Source organism: Eschscholzia californica, unplaced genomic scaffold (assembly GCF_041429995.1).
Source record: "Eschscholzia californica isolate CP2 unplaced genomic scaffold, dmEscCali1.0.p SCAF_5, whole genome shotgun sequence".
NCBI classification, from domain to species: domain Eukaryota; kingdom Viridiplantae; phylum Streptophyta; class Magnoliopsida; order Ranunculales; family Papaveraceae; genus Eschscholzia; species Eschscholzia californica.
The window spans coordinates 35591624-35616155 of record NW_028238472.1 but is presented as its reverse complement, the minus strand read 5'-3'; the positions used below and the strand labels follow the sequence as shown (position 1 = coordinate 35616155).

The following is a 24532-nucleotide window of genomic DNA, read 5'->3' as shown; positions in this document are numbered from 1 at the left end:
TTTGGAATTTATTTAGAAGTAGAAGTCATGGATGTACACCATCTCAGTAGTACAGAGAACAAACTAGTTTGATCACTACGAACGGACGCAATATAAAGCCGTTGTATCCAAACCCAAACTGATCAAATAGTGTGAAAAAGGGAATCTCTATCCTCCATCCCTCGGGGCCAACAAGGGCTAGTACATGAGGACATTCACATATTGTCGATCGACTACACCTATGGACCTGATCTTAGGCCCTGAGTACCGTTGCTGGTCAAACCTTGTGGAGGAAATTCTTGACATAGACTAAGTCATCTGTTTATAATAAAACAAGCTAAATCGAATAAAAAGAGATTTAGTTTTTTTCCTCGACCACCATTAACTCCATGACAACCAAGCTTAGTTGGGCTTTGTAAGAGATAACATAAATCTGAAAGTTCGTCAGTGTTGTTGCTGCAATCTCTATCAGCATTTGTAGAAGATGAAAGAGTAAAAAGAAAACATGGAAGGAGGAGAATCAAAATGATCTTTTGCACCGAAAAACACGAGTCAACGGTTGTTCTCGTAAGGCGTCATCCTTTAAAGAGGTACGTAAGTTGTAATCAATCCTAGTATATTTTATTCAGAAGGAATTAAAAAACCTAACACTTCAAAAGATATTGAAAAATGTGAATCCACAACTTATAAATAAGCAACAAGGTTTTCATTATTAGACCCCTCGGATAAACACAATCAAGAAGCAAACAGTAAGAATAAATCAATAAATTAATGTTAACTATGCCTATGAATTTTTAGAGGGAAGGTTCCTTCTCTATATGCATGGATCTTCAAAAACCTTGTATGTGGTTTCCCACTATTCTGGTTACCTGTAGTTAATATCTCCACTACTGTTCTGATGCGGGTATTATCGAAAAAGAACGTCATCTGCTCCACTTATGATGTATATACAAAATCGAAGAGCTTCTCGAAGGTTTAGTATTAGTAATCAACATCATTATCATATGTAAGGTCCTCTGAAACACATAAAATTATTAGCACGAGCAAGAAGATTTGATAGCAAATAAAGATGGTTTCACGAAAGAAAAATAGCCAATCCACAATGAGAAGAGATATCCCAGAAGAGGATATAGAACACGGGTGCATTACCTTCATCATCCCCCTCGTTAAAGGGATCCTCATCATCGTCAAAATCTTTGTTCTGCAAAATCGAAAGGTTCACAGTTTATAACTCAAGCATAAAATTTATAATGCCAAATTCATATTCTGGTGATTAGGTTTCCGAGTGACTAGTTCCAGATAGGTAGTCGAGCAAGGGCCAGGTTTTGGGAACTTGTATGGCACTATGCTGACTTCGAGCCAGTCCCAAGCCAGAGTAATTATGTTTGATCATATCTATTAAGGAATTTCTACTAATAGAAGATTTTTGTAGTAAACCATTTAAAAAATGAAAAAAAAAACGAACTCGAAAACTTGCAAAAGTTAGGTAGTGTGACAAACCTGGTTATAATCTCCGTCATCATCCGACGCGCTCTCTTCTTCCGATATCTCTTCTTCATTTTCATCGTCATCTTCATCTTCATTCTTATTTTTCTTCTCATCCTCACCACCTTTCTCCTATTAATTTAGTAAGTTGTTAACAAGTTTATTGCAAAGCGGCATATCATTGTAGAACAAACAATATAAACATGAACAGAAAAATGAACGAGAAATATACATAACAAGTAGTTCAAGCATAATTTATCGAAAGAAAATAATAGAATTTGTGACTTGATGATATCTGTTACCTCTAGGTCTTCTTTTTCAAACTTCTCCCAAGCTGCCTCTTCCCCTACAAAATGAAATGTATCATTGCTTTAATAAAATACCCCATCACTATGAGCCACTTACCATATATGTATTTCGGCCTATGTAACACGGATATTCCGATATAATACATCAAATAACTGAAACATGACTACGAACAAAAAAGGCACAACCATTAAACATTCAAAAGCCAATGCTCCTAAAATGATCTATGATTAAGATTTGTGTATTAAACATGTCGGTGGTTATAATAACTCGAAACATATATGGAAGTAAATAAATGTTCAACTAGCTAAAGGACTCGAAAATGTGTTTTCCATTACCTCTTTCGGGATTCCACTGCACTTTCCCCTGGTTTCTCTGTTTCGAGCCTAACAAACAATCGGTTGTATCAGGAGAAAACATGCAAATACAATCAAAATGAACTTATTTACATGCTTTCAGAAAAAGTACAAAACTTTTATCAGTTCTTTAATGTTGTTTTGATCGAATACCTTCAATAAGTTCGGTTGGAAAATTATTAGGAGCAAGCTTTAAGTGAGATGCAAGGGAATCACGCTTTGTTCGACCCTTTGGCTTGTGCCTATCAGAATACCTTTCAATATCAATGTCATTGTTTTCTGCAAGAGAATAACATAAAGCAATAAGAGCAATATCACACCATCCAATACTAAAAAATTGGACATACAAAGTAGTACTTGATGAACTCTGTAATTATTATGATATAAAAAGACTTCGGATGTAATTGTTAATGCTTACTCTTTTCTTCTGGGACTTCTAAATAATAAGGAGATGCTTTCCAATAAATCTGCAATTCCCTATTCCATTTCATCAACATTATCTCCTCCTCTTTAACACTATTGATATTTGGTAAAGTGACATCTTCCTGCATTCACATATAATAGTAAAAACCTACTAAATAATAAATCCAACTCCTTTAAGCAACTACATACCACATGGCTAAACGTAAGTGGAAATGCTAAGTTCACAAAGAAATTTGAAGATTTTTATGCCGAAATTATGTGGCAAGTTCCCTTTGAAGGCGTTCGGCCGAATCTCGGTTTAAAATATGAAAAACCCATAAAAGTTGTTTATCTTTGAATCTGTTAAATTTGTTATTATCAAGCTCGAAAGTAATCGGTAATGTGGATAGGACCCAGACATTATATTCTTGATTACTAGATTACCATTTTTTTCATACAGAATTACTCTCACAAAAATAGTGTTAAAAAATTTCGTCGTTATCACATTATTTAATTCACAAAAATTTATTCACATTATTTAATGAAACTAACAAAGAAAAAAAAAAGTGAAAACTCACAGGGAAAAGGACAAAGGGCTCTTGGATTGCATTATTACCAAACCTTCTACCACCAAACCTTCCACCACCAAACCCTCCACGGCCACGTCCTCTCCCTCTGAACGCCATATCTTCTTCTGCATTAATACCAACCAATTAGGTTTAATTTTAAAGAACAATAGCACCATTAAACCATGGAAGAAAAAAAAAAATTACATTATTTTATTAATTCCACTGAAACGTTGAAAAAGCTTTTAATCACTCATTCTTTAATAACAACTCTATTCAATATTAATTAAAATAAGTGTAAATAGATATCGATAGTTGTTTGATTAATATCATTATGAAATTTAATAGTATACTCCTTACTAAGTTAGTGATAAAAATGGAAAGTGAGGAATGGCTATTGGAGTGCTGGTTGTAGAATTGATCTTCTTATAGGGTTTCGCCCTAAAGAGGCACAACCGGTAAAAGGTGAATATGAATTGGGATTAGGGTTACTTTTTGCTTCTTTAACAGGATATGAATTGGGATTCAAATATGATGCTATGCCCGGTGGGAATCCCGGCCCCAATCCCGGCGTGCTGACTTGTCCCGCCAGCCGGGCATAGCATCTCACGTGAACTAGCCCTTTATAAGGGATTTGAGTATTTTTCGTAAAGAGTCCTTTCAAAACCGTTTAATTATAGATATGGGCTTTCCATCAAAATAGGGTAAATCAAATTCCAAAGGGAAATGATAGAGTGACTTTTTTTTTTTTTTTTTTTTTTTGAGTAAAGTCCCATCATAAATTAACATTAACCAGTTTAATACAAAAGTGAAATAAAGCTGGTAAAATTAAAAGTTAACTACAGGACAAGACTGACTAAGTCAGTATTAGATGTGGGTGGCGAGGTCATGCGCAAGTTGATTTGCTGATCTCGAGATGTGGGTAACAGTAACCCCCAGTGCTCCCATCCGAACACGTGCCTCCTCAATGATTCTCAGCAAACGCCATGGGCAATGGTCCAGATCTTGTGATAGAAATCCAACGGCTAAGGCCGAGTCGCTTTCTATTATAAATCCCACTAAACCCAGTTGTTGCCCTAGCTCTAACCCTAAAACCACCGCTTGTATCTCGCTGTGGAGAGCTGAGATGGGAGGAAAAACCTTCGATGATGATTGAAGAATCTCTCCAGTAGATGTTCTAGCTACTGCAGCCGACGAACCCCTTTCGTTTGTAAAACCCCCATCTACATTAATCTTTATTTGTCCGGCCAGAGGAGGTGTCCAAGGTTCGTGATGAAGCTGAGAAGGTGAGACAGTTGCTTCTGTGGGAAAAAGGTGAGAGTGATACCTGATAGAGTGACTTAGAACTTGGTACTTAGAGGGTGACATATTTCCTCATTTAGAAACAAAAGCGGTCTCCACCGTAGTCAAACTTTGAAAAAACCTTGTCTTTTAGTGATTCCAAATCAGCTGGGCATTAAAATGCCCAAAAAACTGGGCACTCTAGCTATTGACGAACAAATGGAGTCCTTCCTTCCCAACTGGGGTTTTCTTCTTCATCCAAGGTGAGAGAATCAGTAGGTTCCTTCATCACAACAGATTAGATCTCTCTCATTGTATGTTTTCCAGGTTCTCTGTCCCTCTCTCTCTTGTGGGAAAATTTTTCCCTAGTTTCTACTGTCATAGATACTTCAGTGATTTTTAAAGTTGATTTCGACCAAATAGTTAGGTTAGATTACTTAGGTGATGAGTACTTAGGTCAGATTGTTGTATTTAACTCAGTAATCACTAACAATCTAGGGCAAAATCAAACCTGAGTAATCACTATAAATCATTAATCATCACCTTAAAATCTAGGGCAACATTAGAGCAAAATCAGTAGTTTGACATAAGTAATTACAGCAATCGGAGTATGAGATAAGGGCAAAAAACTTTTTGAAGAAACCTCACAGTGTATATATATATAGGGAGAGAGAAAGAGAGAGATTTGATCGGCTGATTGAAGAAGGAGAAAAAACTTTTTGAAGAAACCCACCAAGTGAAAACTTGTTGAAAACCCCGAGAGTAAAAGTTGGCTGAAGAAGACAGCAGAGAAATTGATTTAGGAATGGTTTTGTCCATTTTTTATGAAAACCCCTATTTTTAATTAAAGTACCTTTATTGGGATTAGGGTTACTTTTTTGGGAAATTTAACCAAAACTCCCTAAAAAATTTGAGTTTTGGTTAAAAAGGATTTATCAACTTTTTATAGGCTTCAGCTCCCTATGGCATTTTTGTAAATAATCTAATAAAGGGAAAAGACGAAACTGACCTTATTGCAAACTAGATTGCAAACCAGTTTGCAAACGAGAGTGCAAATTAGTTTGCAAACGAGAGTGCAAATTAGTTTGCAAACGAGAGTGCAAACCAGTTTGCAAAGCTTTGCAAGACAAATCAAATTGCAAAGTAGTGCAAACTAGTTTGCAAAGCTCTACAAACCAGATTGCAAAGTGTGTGCAAAGTCATTGCAAGGCAAACCAGATTGCGAAGCAATGCAAACGGGATTGCAAAGCTCTGCAAACCAGTTTGCAAAGCTCTGTAAATCAGATTGCAAACCAGTTTGCAAAGCTCTGTAAATCAGATTGCAAAGCACTGCAAACCAGTTTGCAAAGCTTCGCAAGCTAAGATTCCAAGGGCAATTTCGGCATTAGAAATGGGAGTGCTTTTAGAATTGTCCTTCAAGCCTATTTCCAAACTATATTTGGGGCCTAAAAGGACAAAAAGATAAGTTGTCTTTTTGACAAAAAAAACATGAAATTGGGCTTCCTGATACTTTTTTTCTCTTCTTTAAGAGGGACCCATATATATATATATATATGGGGTGTTTTTTCCTACTTTCTTAAGAGGGCTTTACGGTTGATACTCATTATGCCCCCCGTGAAGAGACCAACAAAGTTGTTTGCCCATTTGATATTTGTGGGTCAGCTGGACTGTTGGAGTGCAGACCTAATGCTATGCCCAGCCACAATCCCAGTCTAATCCTGCCCGGGGTATGTGGCCGGCTGAGATTTAGAGAGAGAATTTGGCCGCACACCCTGGTCGAGATCGTGGTCGGGCATTTGATCATTTTTCGCTGGAGTAAGAGTGACAGGGAGAGTGAGAGGTAGTGATGTATTTTCTTCAAGTTTTGGATGTTTAATTTTGATTGAGCACGTCATGTATTCTCTTCGAAGTCGACCATATGAGGCAGATTAGAAGATTATAAATGCGATAGAAGATATTAGATCAGTAGAATAATAACAAAATCTAAATTGCACGTAAAAGTAAAATGGATAATTACATCACCTGTAGCACATAGAACGATACGAAAAACCAAAGCCATGCACTTTTATAGATAAATAAATAAATAAATCAAGTGTTATTATAGTTACAGTTTAAGAAAATGAAATTTCATTACAAATGATAATACTTAGTAAATACTTAACAAGTTATTATCACTTAGCAAATGTTAAAAAACACACATTCTTAGTCAATAGTCATGACGGTCTTTCCCTTCAACAAGATTAAAAAAGAAAAAGATTTTGATGGCCTTCGAGACCTTTTAGATATGTAGTTGATAATCCTTACATGTTTATATACTTCATTCCTCGTGTTCAAGACTTGAATCCTAATATCATCAGGATGTTATCACTGCCATAATCCATGTCAAAAAATAAAGATCAAATTTTGGAATTACTCATTAACCCAAAAAGTGTCAATTCTTAAGTCCATTTTTTGGTATATGTTCTTAAGCCATTACTTCGGTAAAATTAGTTGAAATTAACAAATTTCTTTTTTAATTTTCAAACGTTTTTCTCGAATCCCCAAATACATTAATAGCAATATGTAGAGTAGCTCCGTGAATTATCAATGGGAAATTTTATATAACATATTATTTCCTTCTATCTAAAACTACGTAAATGAGAATGTAAAAGTACGAAGAGCTCTGAAGAGACCATGATAGTTTGACAAACATTCCTCTTCTGCAAATATAGTTCGTTAACAAACTTTTGTAGACAGTAATTTAAGGATCCATATCAGAATCACAGAAAAGAACAAATAGTTATTTAACATCATATGCTTTATCTGAATCTTGCTCCATGAACCAACAGTCAAGAATCAAAAAAAAAATTCCTCAACAGGAGAGGTTTATTCAGTGCACGATGTGCATCATCCCTTTAAACAACAGTTCTTCGTTTCGACGAAGAAATAAAAATTACTTTCCTTGTGAAACCAGAAAAAACAAACAGAAACTAGAACAAATTTGCAAGAAAGACACTGGTGGCAACCACCTTACTAACTAACAAAAGTTGTTTCCTTTTTCTTTTCGTCTTAACACGGCAAAGATCACTAATTTTTGTTCTTATTTCTTTTTCACGTCAAATGATAATTAAGTTGGGAAGCCTACAAATATACGCGTAATCTCCAAAGTTTGCAAAAGGTTATATGACCTGCCGCATAATCAAAGCTAGCCTTAAAAGAGAACTCATTTTGCTTGGAACTTGCTGCTGACAGAGTCATAGCTAGGAACATTTACAACTGCGAAAAGAAGATCAGATGGAAGAGTTAATCCAGGGACTTAAGAACTTGCATTTGTTTCGATACTGAACAAAGTTAAAAAGAAAGGGAAGTTCAGGATTTAAGTTATATAAGGTAATTACCATCTCCCCATGATGCCATTGCGAGAGGAGAAGACACAATCTTACTGGCTATGGAACTTATATCCTTCAATGTAACTTCATCTACAGCCTTCAAGAAATGCTCCACAGGTTTTCTGCAAAGAACAATACCTAATTTTAAGTACTAAAAGTAATTATCCGCCTTATATTACCTAGATATTCATGCTTCCTGGAAAGAATAAAAAGGGCCGAGTCAAAATGTTTGAGGTTCAACAGTTCCAAGATTTTGGGACTGATTGCCAAAACATAGATCATCTGTTACTAATTTAGGCTGAGTTTCGGGTAGCTATTCTGATGAATAATTTACTAATTAGGACATGCTTTTCCAAAGCAATTGCGTTTCTTCAAGAAATAGCTCAGGGATGCTTCAGAAGCTACTAAGTAGTAGAAAATGCAAAAGTATTTACACAAATTAAGAAATCCCACAGTATTCTGCTTGATGAAATAGCTTTCAAGTGGGAGTTATTAGCTATTAAGTAATAAGCATTATCCCATTTACGTGATTGGCATGCTACGTATATCATGGTCCTCATCTTCCTTTTTTTATGGTTTAGATAAGTTTGTATCTAACACAAAAATAAAGAGAAAGCGAACGATTTCTGAGGAAAAAAAGAAGAGGAAGAAAAGATTTGTTTATCTTGCTTCGTTCTATTTATATGGAGCACGAGTCAGAACCATAATTAGATATAGTCCAGTTGGATTTGTTCTAACTTGGGAAAGTTGCACGAAAGTGTACCTCTCTCCAAATGTTAGGACCTGGCGTCCAATATCTTCTGATGCAACCATCTGCAGAACAAACAAGTGTTAATGACAAACACGATCCTTAACTTGATGAAGTTCAATTCTAATGATGTAAACTATCTTCTGACTTAAGCTTTTACCCTTGATTCCAAGTTCATTAGAACGGCAGACTTTGTTGACTCCTTCGCCCGATCCAGCTCTACCTGGCTTACTGCATAAGAAGAACAAAGGGAGTAGCATACAGCAATTGTGAGAATACATCTAAGAGAAAATGCTCACACTCAGAGATAAGTTAAAGTTCCAGCAACAAACCTTTCCCAGAAGTTGCAACTTCAAGTAATTCTCTTGCTGCTAAATCAACAGCTTTTGATACAAACTCAGAACCCTATAACATAAAAAGATGAAGATCCTCAGCTGACACGGTCGTTACAGACCAAGATACCAATAATAAGAAGATAAATCATAATATTGAAAACAAATATGCTGACAGGATTTTCTAGAGAAAACAGAAAGTCCTAATGCAGAAACAAGCTCAGCACACAGGACCAAATGCAGAAACTGGTAGTCCTCTTGTACCTGCAACCATACCAGGATATGGTGCAGAGAGTGCAGCACTTAATTAACCTTTCCCGCAACAGCTGTTCTCTAAGTAGCAGCCTCTTTTTCTTCTCTCTCTTATATATAACTTTCTATTTATTTGTATGTTGGTAACTTTAAACTACCGTGTAACTCGCTGAGTCACTTAATTTGGATCCTGGCTCAATCGGTCGAACTATGTGAACAACTCGGGTTCTTGTTGGCTCGAGGACTCAGCCATGACTTGCCTCAGGCTAGTCCTCAAGTCCGAGCCAATCCCTGAATTATTCGTAAAGTTAAGCAGATCCCAATTGTTCGTTCACCAGCAATTGTCAAAAGGAGAACGAATTAAATCCCAAAATGGCTGTCGGGTAACGCAAAAAAAGATGGTTTGCTGACTCTTGCCTTTCTACATAAAGTACATGTACTGCAATGAATTCCTCCCCTTTATCTGATGCTATCTACCATATGAAGTTCCTGAATTACTACCCCGAACTGTAAAATTGACTCTAGCTGGAACTAGATTCATTCTAGCTAAGCTATGGCAAAGGTTTGTAAGTATAGGGGTGTTAATATAAACTTTAAAACAAAAAAGGTTTCTTTTAATGGACTTCAGAAACCAAATATGGAATAGGCACTCAAGTATATAGATGGCACATCAGATGTTGTTGTCTTACGCCTCAAAGCTGACGGACTGGTTACATCACCCTTTACTGACAGTCTCCAACAAATCTAAGTTACAGCACATCTATTACACATAGGTTTCCTACATAAATAATCTATTTTTTCAGTCGAGCTAAGTGTAAATCATTCAACTTGAACATATGATTAGAATTAAATATTCCGGAAAAAGTTTCAAATTAGGTAAAAACAAGAGAAACCGAAAGAAACGTAAAATACAAGTAACAATAAAATAGAATAGATCTGTTCCTGTTTTCTACTTGATGGTAAACAAACTCAGGAATCAACTAATCAAGTACCAAACATTCCAAAACAGTGAGCCAAATTAATAAAATGGTTAAGGGTAAACGAAGCAGCTTACAGTAGTGGCATGGATTCCAAAGAGGCCAGTGTCATTGTAGATGCTGCTGAATGCAGAAAATGACTGAATTTGGTGGTACTCGTTTAGAATGCGGGTGTCTGTTCATATTTCAATTCATTTAAAAGAAACATCAAACTCTACATAACAATTGGACATTAGACATACTGCAGTACATTAATGGATTTTTTTTTGAAACTTTACATTAATGGATTCATTTAAAAGAAACATCAAACTCTACATTAATGGACTCATTAAAGGTAAGAACACATCGTGTAGAAAGGATAGAAGGATAGGAAAGGAAGGAATACAAAAAGAAAGCCACAAAACTTAAATCTGCCTATTTTCCAAAGAATGCATCTAGCTTAGTCAGTTGACTAATACTATACATCACATTAGTATTAATATCATATATCAAACATTTGTGCAATAAGACTTACATAATCGTGAGTACATCCCTTTCCCAGGTCCACCAGCTGAGAAGGATCCTCCTCCTCCCATTAGCATCTGGACAAAGATGACCAGATTATGATTCCCGTCAACGGCAGGAAAAAGGAAAAACATAGAAGAGATATTATCACAATTTTCTTAATCTTTTTTCCTTTCCCCTACTAGGGGTTTTGAAATCTTTGTAAATTATCTTTTCCCGTTCTATTAATTCAAATTATTCTAAAAAAAGTCAATGAAATTCAGAAAGCAAATGAAAGACCTGAAGTACAGTCACCGTCATGGCATCTTTCTCCTTATGCCAGCCTCCAGGAACTTCAAAAGCAAGTGCAACATGGGTTGCCTGGACCTCGTAAAAGCAAATGAGAGAACCTCTCAGAAAACAGCTTAACTATTCGAAGAATAACATGGATGATTATCAGAACACAGGTCAGGATGAATGTGTTCAATACGCACCGGTGAAGCAGCTTGACAGCGGAAATCACCTCCAACATACTGAGACTTTGGAACGGTAGAACTAGGAGCCCCGGAGAGGTCCTCCAAGAGTGGTTTTGCAAAAGAAAGTAATTCCTCATGTTCAACTCCAGATGCCGCAAGTACCATTCGTGGAGCAGTATAATTTTCCTGAAATATTGAAACAAACATTAGTTGGAGATGCACATAAAGAACGTAACCTAACGAAGGATAAAATACTAACAGTAATGCAAAGGCTAAAAATATAAAAGATCATTGTTTACTTTATTTTTAGTTTTTTACTTACAATAACAAACTCCTCAAGAATCGTACTGTTCAGCCTGCTAATAGAAGTTTCTGAAGCCAATAGAGGATTTGCTAATGCACCAGCATATCCAGCAGAATGGAGTGCCTCCATAAGCAATCCCTGAGGGTTGTTATTAATTTCTGCTATCTCTGCTTGCACCTTCTGGAGCTGTATCAACGTAAAAATGACATTTCATGGAAACGCAACAAGAGATTTACAATGTCTTAAAAGGGTCAAACGCAATAACAACAGAAAATCCAATTCCAATACAAGATTAAAGAATACCTGTTCATTGACCTCCCAATCCAAGAATGCAGGGTTTCTCACAGAGTCAACAAGCAATTCCACCATTTGAGGAATGTAAGTCTTCAGAGCATCATAAGTATACCCCATCTGCTCTCGTGAAGCTGAAGCTGTTACATTACCTCCAATTGCTTCTACTTCTCTCACAACACGTAAATTGCTTCGGTTTGTAGTGCTTTTGAATGCCATTCGTTCCAACAGGTGTGAAGCCCCATAAGAATTCGGGTTCTCGTAAATGGAACCACAATCGATGTATAACCCTATCGATGCAGCAGGGTTCTGATCCACCCACCAACCCAAAAAATATCACTTATTGAGTTTTTCTTCTTAACAGTAAACGAAAATGAGTAATGCTGACGAGCGAAAGTACAACATACATACCGGGGATGTCTCGGAGGCAATTTTGATACCATTAGGTAAAGTTGTGATCTTGGTCTTTGCTGGTTCTACATAATCAGGTAAAGGAGGTGGAAGGGTAACTCCTTGAAGTGGGAAATCAAGGGGTGGGAGAGAGTTTGATTTGTTTCCAGTTAACCAACCAAATATACTCCTCGAAATCGCAACCCTATTTCCCACTCGATCCTACATAAGAGTAATGACCAAAAACTTATCAATTCCAAATATAATTGTTCAATCTGATAATCTCAATTAAAGTAAATCAAAAGAAAAACATCTAATCTGTTTGATCATGACATACGAACAAAGTGGGCGTAGAGGAAACCAATCTTATTGACCTAACTAAACATTGAAGCAAGGAAAAAACAACAGACTACAAACAGATCTATAAGAAAAGATGAGCGAAAACATTAGGTGATTAAAAAAAAAACCCTTGACCCAAATTAGCAACAAGATCAATTAATCAATCATTTGATAGGTGGGTTACAGATTGCCCCAATAAAATGGGGTCAATCAGGATTAAGATTAGATAGAATCTGAGTATTTTGATGATGATGATGATGTTTGAGAGATTGGTAATACTAACCTTGATAGGGTTAAGTCGCGATGCTGCAGTTCTGTACATGTTTGATTTCGAGAAAGCCCTAGAAAATTACGACTTCTCTCTCTCTCTCTCTCTATTCTCTTGCAGGTCGAGGTCTAAGGGATAAATCGGAGATGGAAGAGAAGCATATGTTTGTGCTGAATTGGGTACTGTGTATATATACGCACGTGAGAGTATTGGCTAATCAGCATCTTACACGTATGACATTTTACTACATTCACGTGAGAATGAGCAAGTTAGGCTTGAGGGTGAATGGGCCATCAAATCGTGAAGGCGAGGAGTTAATTTTCTGTAAGCACCACCACTTTATGGACATAGCTGGCTGCCTTCGTTTGGCGACAATTTAGGGACGGGAATCGGTCCGGGCCGGTTGATATCGGGCTATAACTTCATCGGGTCGGTCGACTCAGACATTAAATGTTGGTGACCACTTATTTGTTCGGGGCGTCACTTTCAAGAATTGTTTGTTTATTGACCGTCTAAGACCGTTTATTTTATCGGGTCAGTCGGAAACCGGTCGGCCTCGGTTCGGACTTTCCAATAACAGTTTACAGAAATCTATAACTTCATTTTCATCCACGTGAAGCAACTCTCAAACAAAAAATATGAATCGAACTAGTATATAAGTATGAATGAAACCAGTAAGTTTGAATCCAACCAGTAAAGACTAAAGATATAGAGAAAAATATAAAATAAAGTTATACAGACCTTTCGTAGTATGATGCTCGATGCAAAACTTCAAATGGATGAAAAGATTTAGAGAGAGAACGATATAAATGGAGAGAGAAATCAGAGAGAAGATAGTCTCAAGATTTGTAGCCGACCGTTCAGGTCAGGACTCTCGAATTACTTACTTACTTGAACCTTGGAAGTAAAGAGAATTAGGGTTACTTAGGGGATGTTTATAAAGAGTTGGGTTTTGGGGTCGTTTTGGTCTTCTATATCCAACGATCATCATAAGTCTATAAATTCCTACGGTCTATAACCTCTAAAAATGAGGATGGATTCATTCGATCACTAGTACCGGTCGGGTATATGGACGGGCCATATTAGTCGCTCGGTTAGCAGGCGGTATGCCGACATAGAATTTTGACCGTGACCGTCCATCAATTCCTTCAGGTCGGTCGTGTTAGAATCTGACCTAGAAACACAAAGGAAGCTTTTTGCATATTTGAGTGGGTTTACTCCTTGAAATGGCTTGAAACAGATATCGTGGAATACATGTCGTCGAGGGCTTGAATTTCGACTAAATATTTGCATAAAACATGTTTTATATGAATAAGATATTAATATTTGACATCGGAGCTATATCGTGCGTGTTGGGAGCTAATTATAGTTAGTTTCACATCTAGTACTGAAACAAAATCATAAAGGCTTATAAGTAATTACTCACTCATGCTTGGGTATTACGTGAGACGTGATATAGTGCTTTGCGTGGTTTGCACCACGCAAATGGCACTCGTGCATGGGGGAATGGGTGGATTGGGCGCTTTAGAGGCGCCCGCACGCACTTCGCGCATCGTCGCTAGGAGCGTCAGAGCCTTTATCTTTTTAGGTACATCAAATGTAATCCAAAGTCAGAGCCCATTGAGTTTGTTATATATCATTTGTTTAACAAATATAACTATATATTGAAACAAGACTAACAAGACAACAAAGAACTATAGCTCAGTTGGTAAGTCTCGTGGTTTGTGCTCTATAGGTCACGGGTTCGACTCCCATTGAACGCTTTCTTTTCAATTTTTTAAGTTGTAAACAACCAACTCTATCTATAAGCTCCTTAGTTTTATAATTTTTCTCTGTCAACCTATCTTTCTAACCTTAATTACAAATTGCGTTAAAAAAATCGAAACTCTAAAAATCCTATATAAATTAGGAGACTTTAATTTGGTTAGGACAATCATAGAGCAACACCGTTCATTTGGGTTCATCAGTTATTTATTATAACGTTTATTTGACCCCGATTGAAATTTGGCACTGGGCCCCAAAATTGTCAGCCACGACCCTGTCCAAAGGACGATATTTATTCTGGTAGTGATCACACGGATCACAATCTAACGGTTTGTGCTCTATAGGTCACGGGTTCGACTCCCATTGAACGCTTTCTTTTCATTTTTTTAAGTTGTAAACAACCAACTCTATCTATAAGCTCCTTCCACTTTTTTCATTTTTTTTTACAATGTTCATTTCAAACCTTAGTTTTATAATTTTTCTTTATCAACCTATCTTTCTAACCTTAATTACAAATTGCGTTAAAAAAAATCGAAACTCTAAAAATCCTATACAAATTAGGAGACGTTAATTTGGTTAGGACAATCATAGAGCAACACCGTTCATTTGGGTTCATCAGTTATTTATTATAACGTTTATTTGACCCTGATTGAAATTTGGCACTGGGCCCCAAAATTGTCAGCCACGACCCTGTCCAAAGGACGATATTTATTCTGGTAGTGATCACACGGATCACAATCTAACGGACTAGAAGAGTCTCGTTGACTGACCAAAGTCGATTAGACTCAACAGTCATTACTGTTCGCCCAACAACCATGGCGATTGTTCTTATTCTATAAAAGACTTGTAAGTCAGACTGAAAAAATTCACTTCGAAGTAAAAGATATCCAGAGAAAGAATTAAGAAAGGTTTGTATTGCTTGCAAGATTTCGCCCGATTTCCGATCAGAAAGAACCTTCAGGTCAGAAAGGTAAGACAGTGTCCTGGGAGGCAAATCTTATTACTGTTGGTTCAAAATACAGTGCGACTATTGTCTTAAGGAAAGAGCGACAAACTCGCCTCTGTGTTTCATTAATTTCTATCACTTGTTAATTTAATTTGTTAGATTATAAGTTTATCATTGTTCTGAACTTCATAACAGTACGAGTGATAGTCAAAACTCTGACTTTTTATAATCAGTATACTGAGACTAATAAGTCGGGCACTGACTATGACCATCGGGTGTAGTGATGCTTAAAAGGCCGGGTCGGGCCGGCCCGGCCCGGGCCTGTCCAGGCCGGGCTAGTAACCGGGCCGGGCCTAGCCAACCCGGGTTGAAAGTTTCCCGGGCCGGGCTCAACCCGGGTTGGCTATACAAGGGCCCAGCCCGGGACTGGGTATAGACCCAGGCCTGGCCGGGCCGGGTTGAACCCGGGCCGGGCCGGGCCAGCCCGGATTTTCTATAATATATATATATATATATATATTTTTTTTTTTTTGAAAAACCAAAATTTAAATTAAAAAAATACAAATCTATTGTTTATTTTGAATATAAAAAATTAAAACTTTAAAAAGGATTTTCTATAAATAATGACATGATTTAGAAATGACTTTTGGAAAGATTTTAGGAATAGTTATTAGTTAATAGGATATAATTTTCATAAATAAGTATAGAAAAGATTTTCAGAAAGAGTTTTTTGAATTGATTTATGAAATTACTTTTTGGAAATAATTAATAGAGGGTGACTTACATAAATAAATTAATAAGTTTAGGAAAGATTCTGTGAAAAGATTTTTGGGAAATGATTTTAGAAATTATATTTTGAAACTAATTAGTAGAGGATGATTTATATAAATAGAAAATGATTTACATAAATAGGTTAACAAGTTTAAGAAAGATTTTTGAAAAGATTTCGTGAAAGTGATTTTAGAAATTACATTTTGGAAATAATATAGAGGATGATTTAAATAGATAAATTAACAAGTTAGGAAAGATTTTTCGAAAATATTTTATGGAAATGAATCTTTTAGGAACGATTTTGTTGGATAGATCTTTTCGAAAAGGAATGTTTTCAAATTATCTAAATTTCTAAAATAAGGCATGAAAAAAAAAAAAAGGTTTTGGCGGGTCGGGCCCAAACCATAGGCCCAGCCCGGGCCCGGAATAGAACCCGGGTTGGCAAGGCCCGTTTTCCGTACGGGCCAGGCCGGGCCGGGCCTGTACGGAACGGGCCGGTCCCGGGCCCAACCCGGGCCGGCCTGGCCTTTTTAACAACACTAATCGGGTGCCCATAGGCACTTTTTGTCTCGGTCGAACGGATCGGGTATCAGTCTTCCGGATCTTTTTCCCACCACTAGGCAACACTGACACACAAGGAGGGGAAAAAATAAAATGTGGGGGATTATGTGTTTAAACATCGATAATTGTCAACCCTTGGTTGCCACGCTGGTTGATAGTGTTGACATAAACTTTAAAACCCCGGACTTCGTATCTTCATCATCTATTCAACTCTGTAATCCTGTGATTTACTGCAACTTCTTTACTTGAAAAAAAGTTTCTTGCATTTTTTCAAGCAAATTGATCTATCAAATCTTCAAAACTGTTCTTGTCCAAAAATCCACTCTCTATAATGAGCAAAGGTAACCCATTTAGTCTTTCTTGTAACATAGTCGATCTGAAGTATGAATTTAAAAATTACTAATTTTGAGAAGCTTCTTTCTGTTGATGAAACCGTTACTGGTATAGGCAACAAAATCCTATAGGCAATACTAACAGCTGGTAAAAAATTCACTTTCTTCAAGAAATTCAATACCTCATGGCTTTTGTAATCTCAGTTGGCAAAACATCTTGCACAAGTTTTAACTCTACAAATAATTCGTCCCCTTCAACGTTAAATGATCATATTTTCTTAGACTATTTGCAAGATTCTCACAAGAAGCTTTAATTCTTCGTCATGTATCCACTTAACTTTTTCGGTCTCAACAAAAACACAAACATTTTATCATATTCTTGATATTGTTCAAACCTTCTTTCCAATAAACCAATATAGCTCGATCAACTAATAAAATGAAATACTTAACTTTGAAATATTCCTCACCAAATGGCGGAATTATTTGCGATGATCTCTCACGGGTCTCCTGAAAATGTCTTTTTCGACACGCCTCACGGGAATCACTAAATCAACATCCAACTATTAGCCATTCTCGTACCATCGATCATAGCCTTTTCAAACCAAGTTTCTCTATACTTCTTGAACGAAGTAATTAAGCCTTTTACAGTTGTAACAACAACGTCTATGTGAATATCCTTTGATTGCAAACATTTGTTGCCCTTATTAACCAACACCAATATCCTATACCAAATACAGATGCCTAATAAAAACTCGAAATCACCAAGCTCGTGTTATGCAATAGATTGTGCTTCACTTATTGTTGTTGCCTCGTTATCACTTTCTGCCAATTGAAGTAAAGCTTCTCTAATTTGTAGAGGTTGCGATATAATCGTTTTAACACTTTCAACACGAGTTTCGCAACGTGTGGTTAATAGTTGTTTCAGAGTAACTCATTTAGATTCCCTTTTAAATCTGCCATCGCTTTGTAGAATTCGCGAATAAAGGATAAAGTCGTTGTACTACTCCAAAGAAGTCCTTAGCCTTACCATGACAGTTTGCTATATCACAAAGAGTCAAATTAAGACAATGACTACCACAAGGGGTGTAAAATGCTCTTGGATTTACATCCGAAAGTTGTTTATGTACTCTTTGTGTGCATCCTTTCAACTTGGAAGCATTATCATATCCTTGTCCCCTCACATCATCAATCTCAATACCCAAACTCTTTAATGTTGTTTGTAGTTGTTCGAACAATCCAAGTCCAGATGTGTCATTCACATTAGCAAATTTTACGAAATATTCTTCCACTTTCACATGAGTAGCAGTCATATCTGCACATCTTAAAATCATTGTCAATTGTTCTTGGTGATTCATATCAGGTGTACAATCAAGTATAATTGAAAAATATATAGATTCTTTAACTTTTGTAAGTATTGCACCTCTGACTTCAACGGATAATAATTGTATCAACTCATTTTGAATCACATTACTTGAGTAATGACATCGAATCTCATTACTTTTAAATCCGACTGAGATGTTCCTCCATAATTGGGTCATGTTCTGGTAACATCTCAACGAACCCAACAAAGTTTCCATTGGTTTCCTGCCCAATTTTGTGTTTTCTTCCACGAAAAGCCAAATTGTACTTGGAAAGATATTTCACAATTGAAATTAATCTTCGTAACAATAATCTCCTTTGTTCTTTTTCCTTTTTAATACATTCTTGCATAGTTTTATCAATTGTCTTACTTTTTTCCAATCTAATTTGCGTCTCAATCCATGTAGTCATGTTGGCAATATTTGGAGCGGTAATCTCGTGGTCTGTAAGTCTCACACCAAGGTGTTGCCTATCTTCGTAACCGTCATTTGCTAATTGAGTTTTCAAAGACCTCGTTTTAAGTATTTTACAACAAAAACAAAATACTTTATCGACATCTTCTGAATACACGTGCCAAGTACTATCATGCTTTTCTCTGTTTTGTAAATATCGAGTGTAAATTCGAAAGAAAATTGTCTATTATTCTGATCATTCGATCCAATCTATATTGATAGATCTCTTATAAGCAAGTAATAAAATGTCGAAAAATGTCGAATGAAATGGTCGGAATTTTTCGGTTTTGAAAACAACCTACACGAAATTCAACTTACATATATTTCTTGCAAGATTTCGGCCGCAGTTTTCGAGATTTCGACCAAATCCATCCATAAATGACTGAAAAAATATGGGAGATTTGAATCATTTCCAAATATGATAGATTTCTTCTTTACTTCATGTTGTTTTCTTCTTCATTGAATCATTTGCTTTTGATTTCATTCTTTGCTTCATCTTGATTGATTTGAACAGAGGTTTGGAACCCTAGAGAGAGAGAGAGGCAGCATAATTGTAACCACCTCTTGTTTATCTATTTGTTTTATCTCTCTAGTACGTAGGACAGTAGGACTAGGTTGAAATCAATTGAACTCCTCCACCTGAGAAGACCATAAAGACGCTAGTAAAGAATCTCCTTTTCCCTGTCTCTTTCTTTGTCTCTCATTATTAGTTACTGTTACAACTTCAGTCTGAAATTATTTTCTCTCTCTAGACCGGGCATAGGGTTAGGATAGACGCATAGTACTCTATTTCTACTACTCTCCCCGTAAAAGCACCATAATGGTCTGAGAAAACAGTGATTCAACTTTTTGAATAAACCGTGATAACAATCTGCAGTTATAGACAATTTAATCCATCTCATAATTTTAAAGGGGTTGATACGATCAAAATATGTAAATCAAGTTCAACCTTGAAGATACTGCACAGGGAGAGAACGTTGCAGGTAATGATTGAAGAAGGTGCGAGAGACTAGCTAGAGAAGGAAAAGAACGGGTAAGAGAGAAAGAGAGAGAGAGACAACTAGCAGCTCTCTCCAGTCCCTTTTGGTTAAAAAAAAGTGACCCGCTTATGTGGAAAGTCTGTTGGCGTCTTCTCCACATGGACAGGACGGTCCAACAGACAATCCATAAAAAAACTGGTTGTTCCCTCCTATTTGGTCGCACTATAGCATTTCTCTTTATTTTTTTCAACCTTGGACGACCCAGATTTAGTTTGTAAACCCTATCTGAAAAAGAGAAAGAGAGAGAACCGAATCCATTTTTAAACCAGATTTAGTTGTGAATGAAAGTGTAGAAGACAAATAAGTATTGTTAGCCGATCTAGAGTTATAATTAGGAACTGTTTAGGAGAGTATCAACCATTAAAGGATGAGAAGGTTGGAGCCCCATTTATACAAAAAAAAAAGGTTGGAGCCCTAATTTTGAGAAGCTTTTTTATGTTGATGAAACCGTTATTGGTATAGACAACAAAATCCTATACGCAATACTAACATCTGGTAACAAATTCATTTTCTTCAAGAAATTCAATACCTCCTGGCTTTTGTAATCTCAGTTGGCAAAATATCTTGCACGAGTTTTAACTCTACAAATAATTCGTCCCCTTCAACGTTAAAATGATCATATTTTCTTAGACTATTTGCAAGATTCTCACAAGAAGCTTTTAATTCTTCGTCATGCATCCACTTAACTTTTTCGGTCTCAACAAAAACACAAACATTTTATCATATTCTTGATATTGTTCAAACCTTCTTTCCAATAAACCAATATAGCTCGATCAACTAATAAAATGAAATGCTGAACTTTGAAATATTCCTCACCAAATTGCGGAATTATTCGCGATGATCTCTCACCGGTCTCATGAAAATGTGTTTTTCGACAATTTACACGCCTCACGGGAATCACTAAATCAACATCCAACTATTAGCCATTCTCGTACCATCGATCATAGCCTTTTCAAACCCAGTTTCTCTATACTTCTTGGTCGAAGTAATAAACCTTTTACAGTTGTAACAACAACGTCTATGTGAATATCCTTTGATTGCAAACATTTGTTGACCAGCACCAATATCCTATACCAAATACAAATGCCTAATAAAAACTCGAAATCACCAAGCTCGTGTTATGCAATAGATTATGCTTCACTTCTTGTTGTTGCCTCGTTATCACTTTCTGCTAATTGAAGTAAAGCTTCTCTAATTTGTAAAGGTTGCGATATAATCGATTTAAAACTTTCAACACGACTTTCGCAACGTGTGGTTAATAGTTGTTTCAGAGTAACTCATTTAGATTCTCTTTTAAATCTGCCATCGCTTTGTAGAATTCTCGAATAAAGGATAAAGTCGTTGTACTACTCCAAAGAAGTCCTTAGCCTTACCATGACAGTTTGCTATATCACAAAGAGTCAAATTAAGACAATGACTACCACAAGGGGTGTAAAATGCTTTTGGATTTATATCCAAATGTTGTTTATGTACTCTTTGTGTGCACCCTTTCACATTCGAACCATTATCATATACTTGTTCCCCCACATCATCAATCTCAATACCCAAACTCTTTAAGGTTGTTTGTAGTTGTTCCAACAATCCAAGTCCAGATGTATCATTCACATTAGCAAATTTTACGAAATATTCTTCCACTTTCACATGAGTAGCACTCATATCTGCACATCTTGAAATCATTGTGATTTGTTCTTGGTGATTCATATCAGGTGTACAATCATATATAATTGAAAAATATTTAACTTCTTTAACTTTTGTAAGTATTGCACCTCTGACTTCAACGGATAATAATTGTATCAACTCATTTTGAATCACATTACTTAAGTAATGACATCGAATCTCATTACTTTTGAATCCGACTGAAGTGTTCCTCCATAATTGGGTCATGTTCTGGTAACATCTCAACGAGCCCAACAAAGTTTCCATTCATTCTTGCATAATTTTAATACATTCTTGCATAATTTTATCAATTGTCTTACTTTTTTCTAATCTAATTTGCGTCTCAATCCGTGTAGTCATGTTTGCAATATTTGCAGCGGTAATCTCGTGGTCTGTAATTCTCACACCAAGGTGTTGCCTATCTTCGTAACCTTCATTTGGTAATTGAGTTTTCAAAGACATCTTCTTAAGTATTTTACAACAAAAACAAAATACTTTATCGACATCTTCTGAATACACGCGCCAAGTACTATCATGCTTTTCTCCGTTTGATAAATACCGAGTGTAGATTCGAAAGAAAAATGTCTATTATTCCGATCATTCGACCCAATCTTTATTGATAGATCTCTTATAAGCAAGGAATTAAATGTCGACCGAAATGGTCGAAATTTTCCGGGTTTGGAAACAACCTACACGAAATTCAACTTACATATATTTCTTGCAAGTTTTCGGCCGAAGTTTTCGAGATTTTGACCAAAATGTTCGAGATTTCGACCAAATCAATCCATAAATGACTGAAAAAATATGGGATATATGAATCATTTCCAAATATGATAGATTTCTTCTTTACTTCATGTTGTTTTCTTATTCATTGAATCATTTCCTTCTGATTTCATTCTTTGCTTCATCTTGATTGATTTGAAGAGAGATTTGAAACCTTAGAGAGAGAGAGACGCGGCAGATTTCTGTCGTGGAGAGGGAAAATTCGGGAACCTCATTAGGGTTTATGAGGATTATATAAGGGGCATATAATTTTTACTAGAAGTACTTCATGTTTTATTTCAAAATGGCCCCCTAACTGTTGCAACCTATTGCAGATTAAACCCCTAGCCTAACTGTTTTAGGATTATTAGGGTTAAATATTTCAATTTACCCCTAAATTAACAATTTTATTACAAATTAGACCCTAACCTAACTGTGTTAAGGTTACCACGGTTTATTCAATCTAGCCCCTAAATAACTATTTTATTACGGATTAAGTCCTAACTTAACTGTTTTAAGATTACTAGGGTTAAATAATTCAATTTAGTCTCTAATCTAACTGTATTATTACAGATTACACCATAGACTAACTATTTTAGGGTTAAATCATTCAACTTAGTCCCTAAACTAACTGTTTTATTGCACAATTTCATCATATTCTAGGGTTATTAGGGTTAAATAATTCAATTATGGTTAAAGAGACTTGTTATGTACAATTGCATCATACTTCTGTCATTTCGAAGATTTGTTAAACTTTCACACTGACCGAAAAGTTTCCACTTTTGGACCGACCGAAATTTCCACAGAAAGCGACATTTCATTCCTTGCTTATAAGACATTTTCAATTACTAATCCATTTCCCCTCAAGAGTATCACAACTTCTAGGACCATATATATTATCCGGAATCAGATCACAAGCTTCTTCCCAGAGTCATTAAAAACATGATCGGGAATATCATTATCAAGGTCTTCACTTGCTGAACTATTACTAGAATTACCACCATAATGAAATTCATCATGTTGATGATCACCAATATTATTTTCATCTTGAATACTTTGACAACAATACAACTCGGGCTATTATGAATATCATGATTTCACAACAACCATAGAAAGGCAAATTGATATGGTTATGCATTGACAGTCGAAAGTTCTCCACCAAATCGTACTACAAGCAGATCAAAATCACACTAGTAATCTCAGAGGAGACACACTCATTCCCATGGACAAAATTTTGGAAACAAAAAAATATGGACCCCAACATACAAGTATTCATCTGGAAGCTAATACATAATGGACTTACGAATCAACATAAGCAGTAAAGTTCCAAACGTACCTAATTTCTGTAAGATATACGACATACAAGAGATTGAAACCAGAGCTCACGTCTTTAGTGACTGCATAAGATTTTAAAAACTACTTAGACATGTTAACAACCCATCTCTACAACAACTTAACATAGATCTTATTGGTTCTTTAAAGAAGCTGATTTTGTCTTGGTTTACAAAATCAGAAAGGGCTCACTAAGATGGTTGAATATTTGAAGAAAAGAGTTGAGATTAAAGATCTTAGCAAAACTAAATTTTGTCTTGGTTTACAAATCCAACATTTGCAAAATGGATTTTTTATCCATCAATTGATGTATACAGAAAAAGTCTTAAAACATTTTTGGGTTAATTCCGTTTTGGCCCCCAATTTGTGACCAACTCACCGTTTTGGCCCCCATAAGTGTCCGACAGTTCGATTTGACCCTACAGGCTAAACTTTTGACGAAATTATCCTCGGGGGCCAAAATATAATCATTTCTGAAAAGTTTAAAAACAAAAAAAAGCCACATCACACCTTTCTTTATCATCCACTTCATCTTATCTCTCCTCCATCACATCACCTCCTCTCCACCTCACCCTTCTTCTCTGGCAAAATGTTGCGGACCGGAATAAAAATTCCGACCGGCCACCTTATTAAAAAAAATTTCTCCTTTCTCTCTCTTCTACCTCATTCATCTCTCTTCTTCCTCCTTTCTCTCTCTCACTCCTCTACTCTCTTTCGCCCTCATCTTCTCTCTCTCCCTCATCTTCTCTCTCTCTCTCTCTATTTTCTCTGTTCCGGGTATCCTTCGCCAGAAATCGTCTGGATCTAGGGAAAACCCCAGATCCAGACTCCCCTTCGTCTAAGAAATCTCAGACGAAAAGAGCTCTTCTTCGTCTGGTAAATCCAAGACGAAGAGAGGTTTTCTTCGTCTGGGATTCCAGACGGTTTCCGGCGAAGGATACCCTTATCCTTCGC

At 36.3% G+C, this 24532-nt stretch overlaps 2 protein-coding genes across 5 annotated transcripts; both read right to left on the bottom strand.

The window, feature by feature from the left end:
* Window positions 1-641: 641 nt before the first annotated feature.
* On the bottom strand, window positions 642-3694 carry LOC147538867 (uncharacterized). Of its 3 annotated transcripts, none has more exons than XM_086644251.1 (9): window positions 3448-3694; window positions 3107-3222; window positions 2545-2671; window positions 2280-2405; window positions 2109-2156; window positions 1767-1810; window positions 1480-1596; window positions 1129-1180; window positions 642-995 (listed from the first exon to the last, which is right to left on the bottom strand). In XM_086644251.1, the coding sequence occupies exons 2-9, from the start codon at window positions 3212-3214 to the stop codon at window positions 961-963; spliced, it is 657 nt and encodes a 218-aa protein (XP_086500377.1). In that variant the 5' UTR covers window positions 3215-3222; window positions 3448-3694; the 3' UTR covers window positions 642-960. The 3 variants fall into 3 exon arrangements, with proteins under 3 accessions (XP_086500377.1, XP_086500376.1, XP_086500375.1); XM_086644250.1 differs by having other exon boundaries at window positions 3455-3694; XM_086644249.1 differs by having other exon boundaries at window positions 903-1180; window positions 3455-3694.
* A 3361-nt stretch (window positions 3695-7055) lies between these two features.
* Window positions 7056-12803, bottom strand: LOC147538866 (mitochondrial-processing peptidase subunit alpha-like). 2 transcript variants are annotated; one of them, XM_086639082.1, is made up of 13 exons: window positions 12619-12803; window positions 12018-12218; window positions 11619-11915; window positions 11334-11501; window positions 11030-11197; window positions 10836-10916; window positions 10567-10633; window positions 10130-10227; window positions 8824-8896; window positions 8652-8722; window positions 8507-8556; window positions 7753-7865; window positions 7056-7630 (listed from the first exon to the last, which is right to left on the bottom strand). In XM_086639082.1, exons 1-13 carry the CDS (start codon window positions 12655-12657, stop codon window positions 7578-7580), a joined length of 1479 nt encoding a protein of 492 aa, XP_086495208.1. In that variant the 5' UTR covers window positions 12658-12803; the 3' UTR covers window positions 7056-7577. The 2 variants fall into 2 exon arrangements, with proteins under 2 accessions (XP_086495208.1, XP_086495209.1); XM_086639083.1 differs by having other exon boundaries at window positions 12018-12314; window positions 12358-12733.
* Window positions 12804-24532: the final 11729 nt, after the last annotated feature.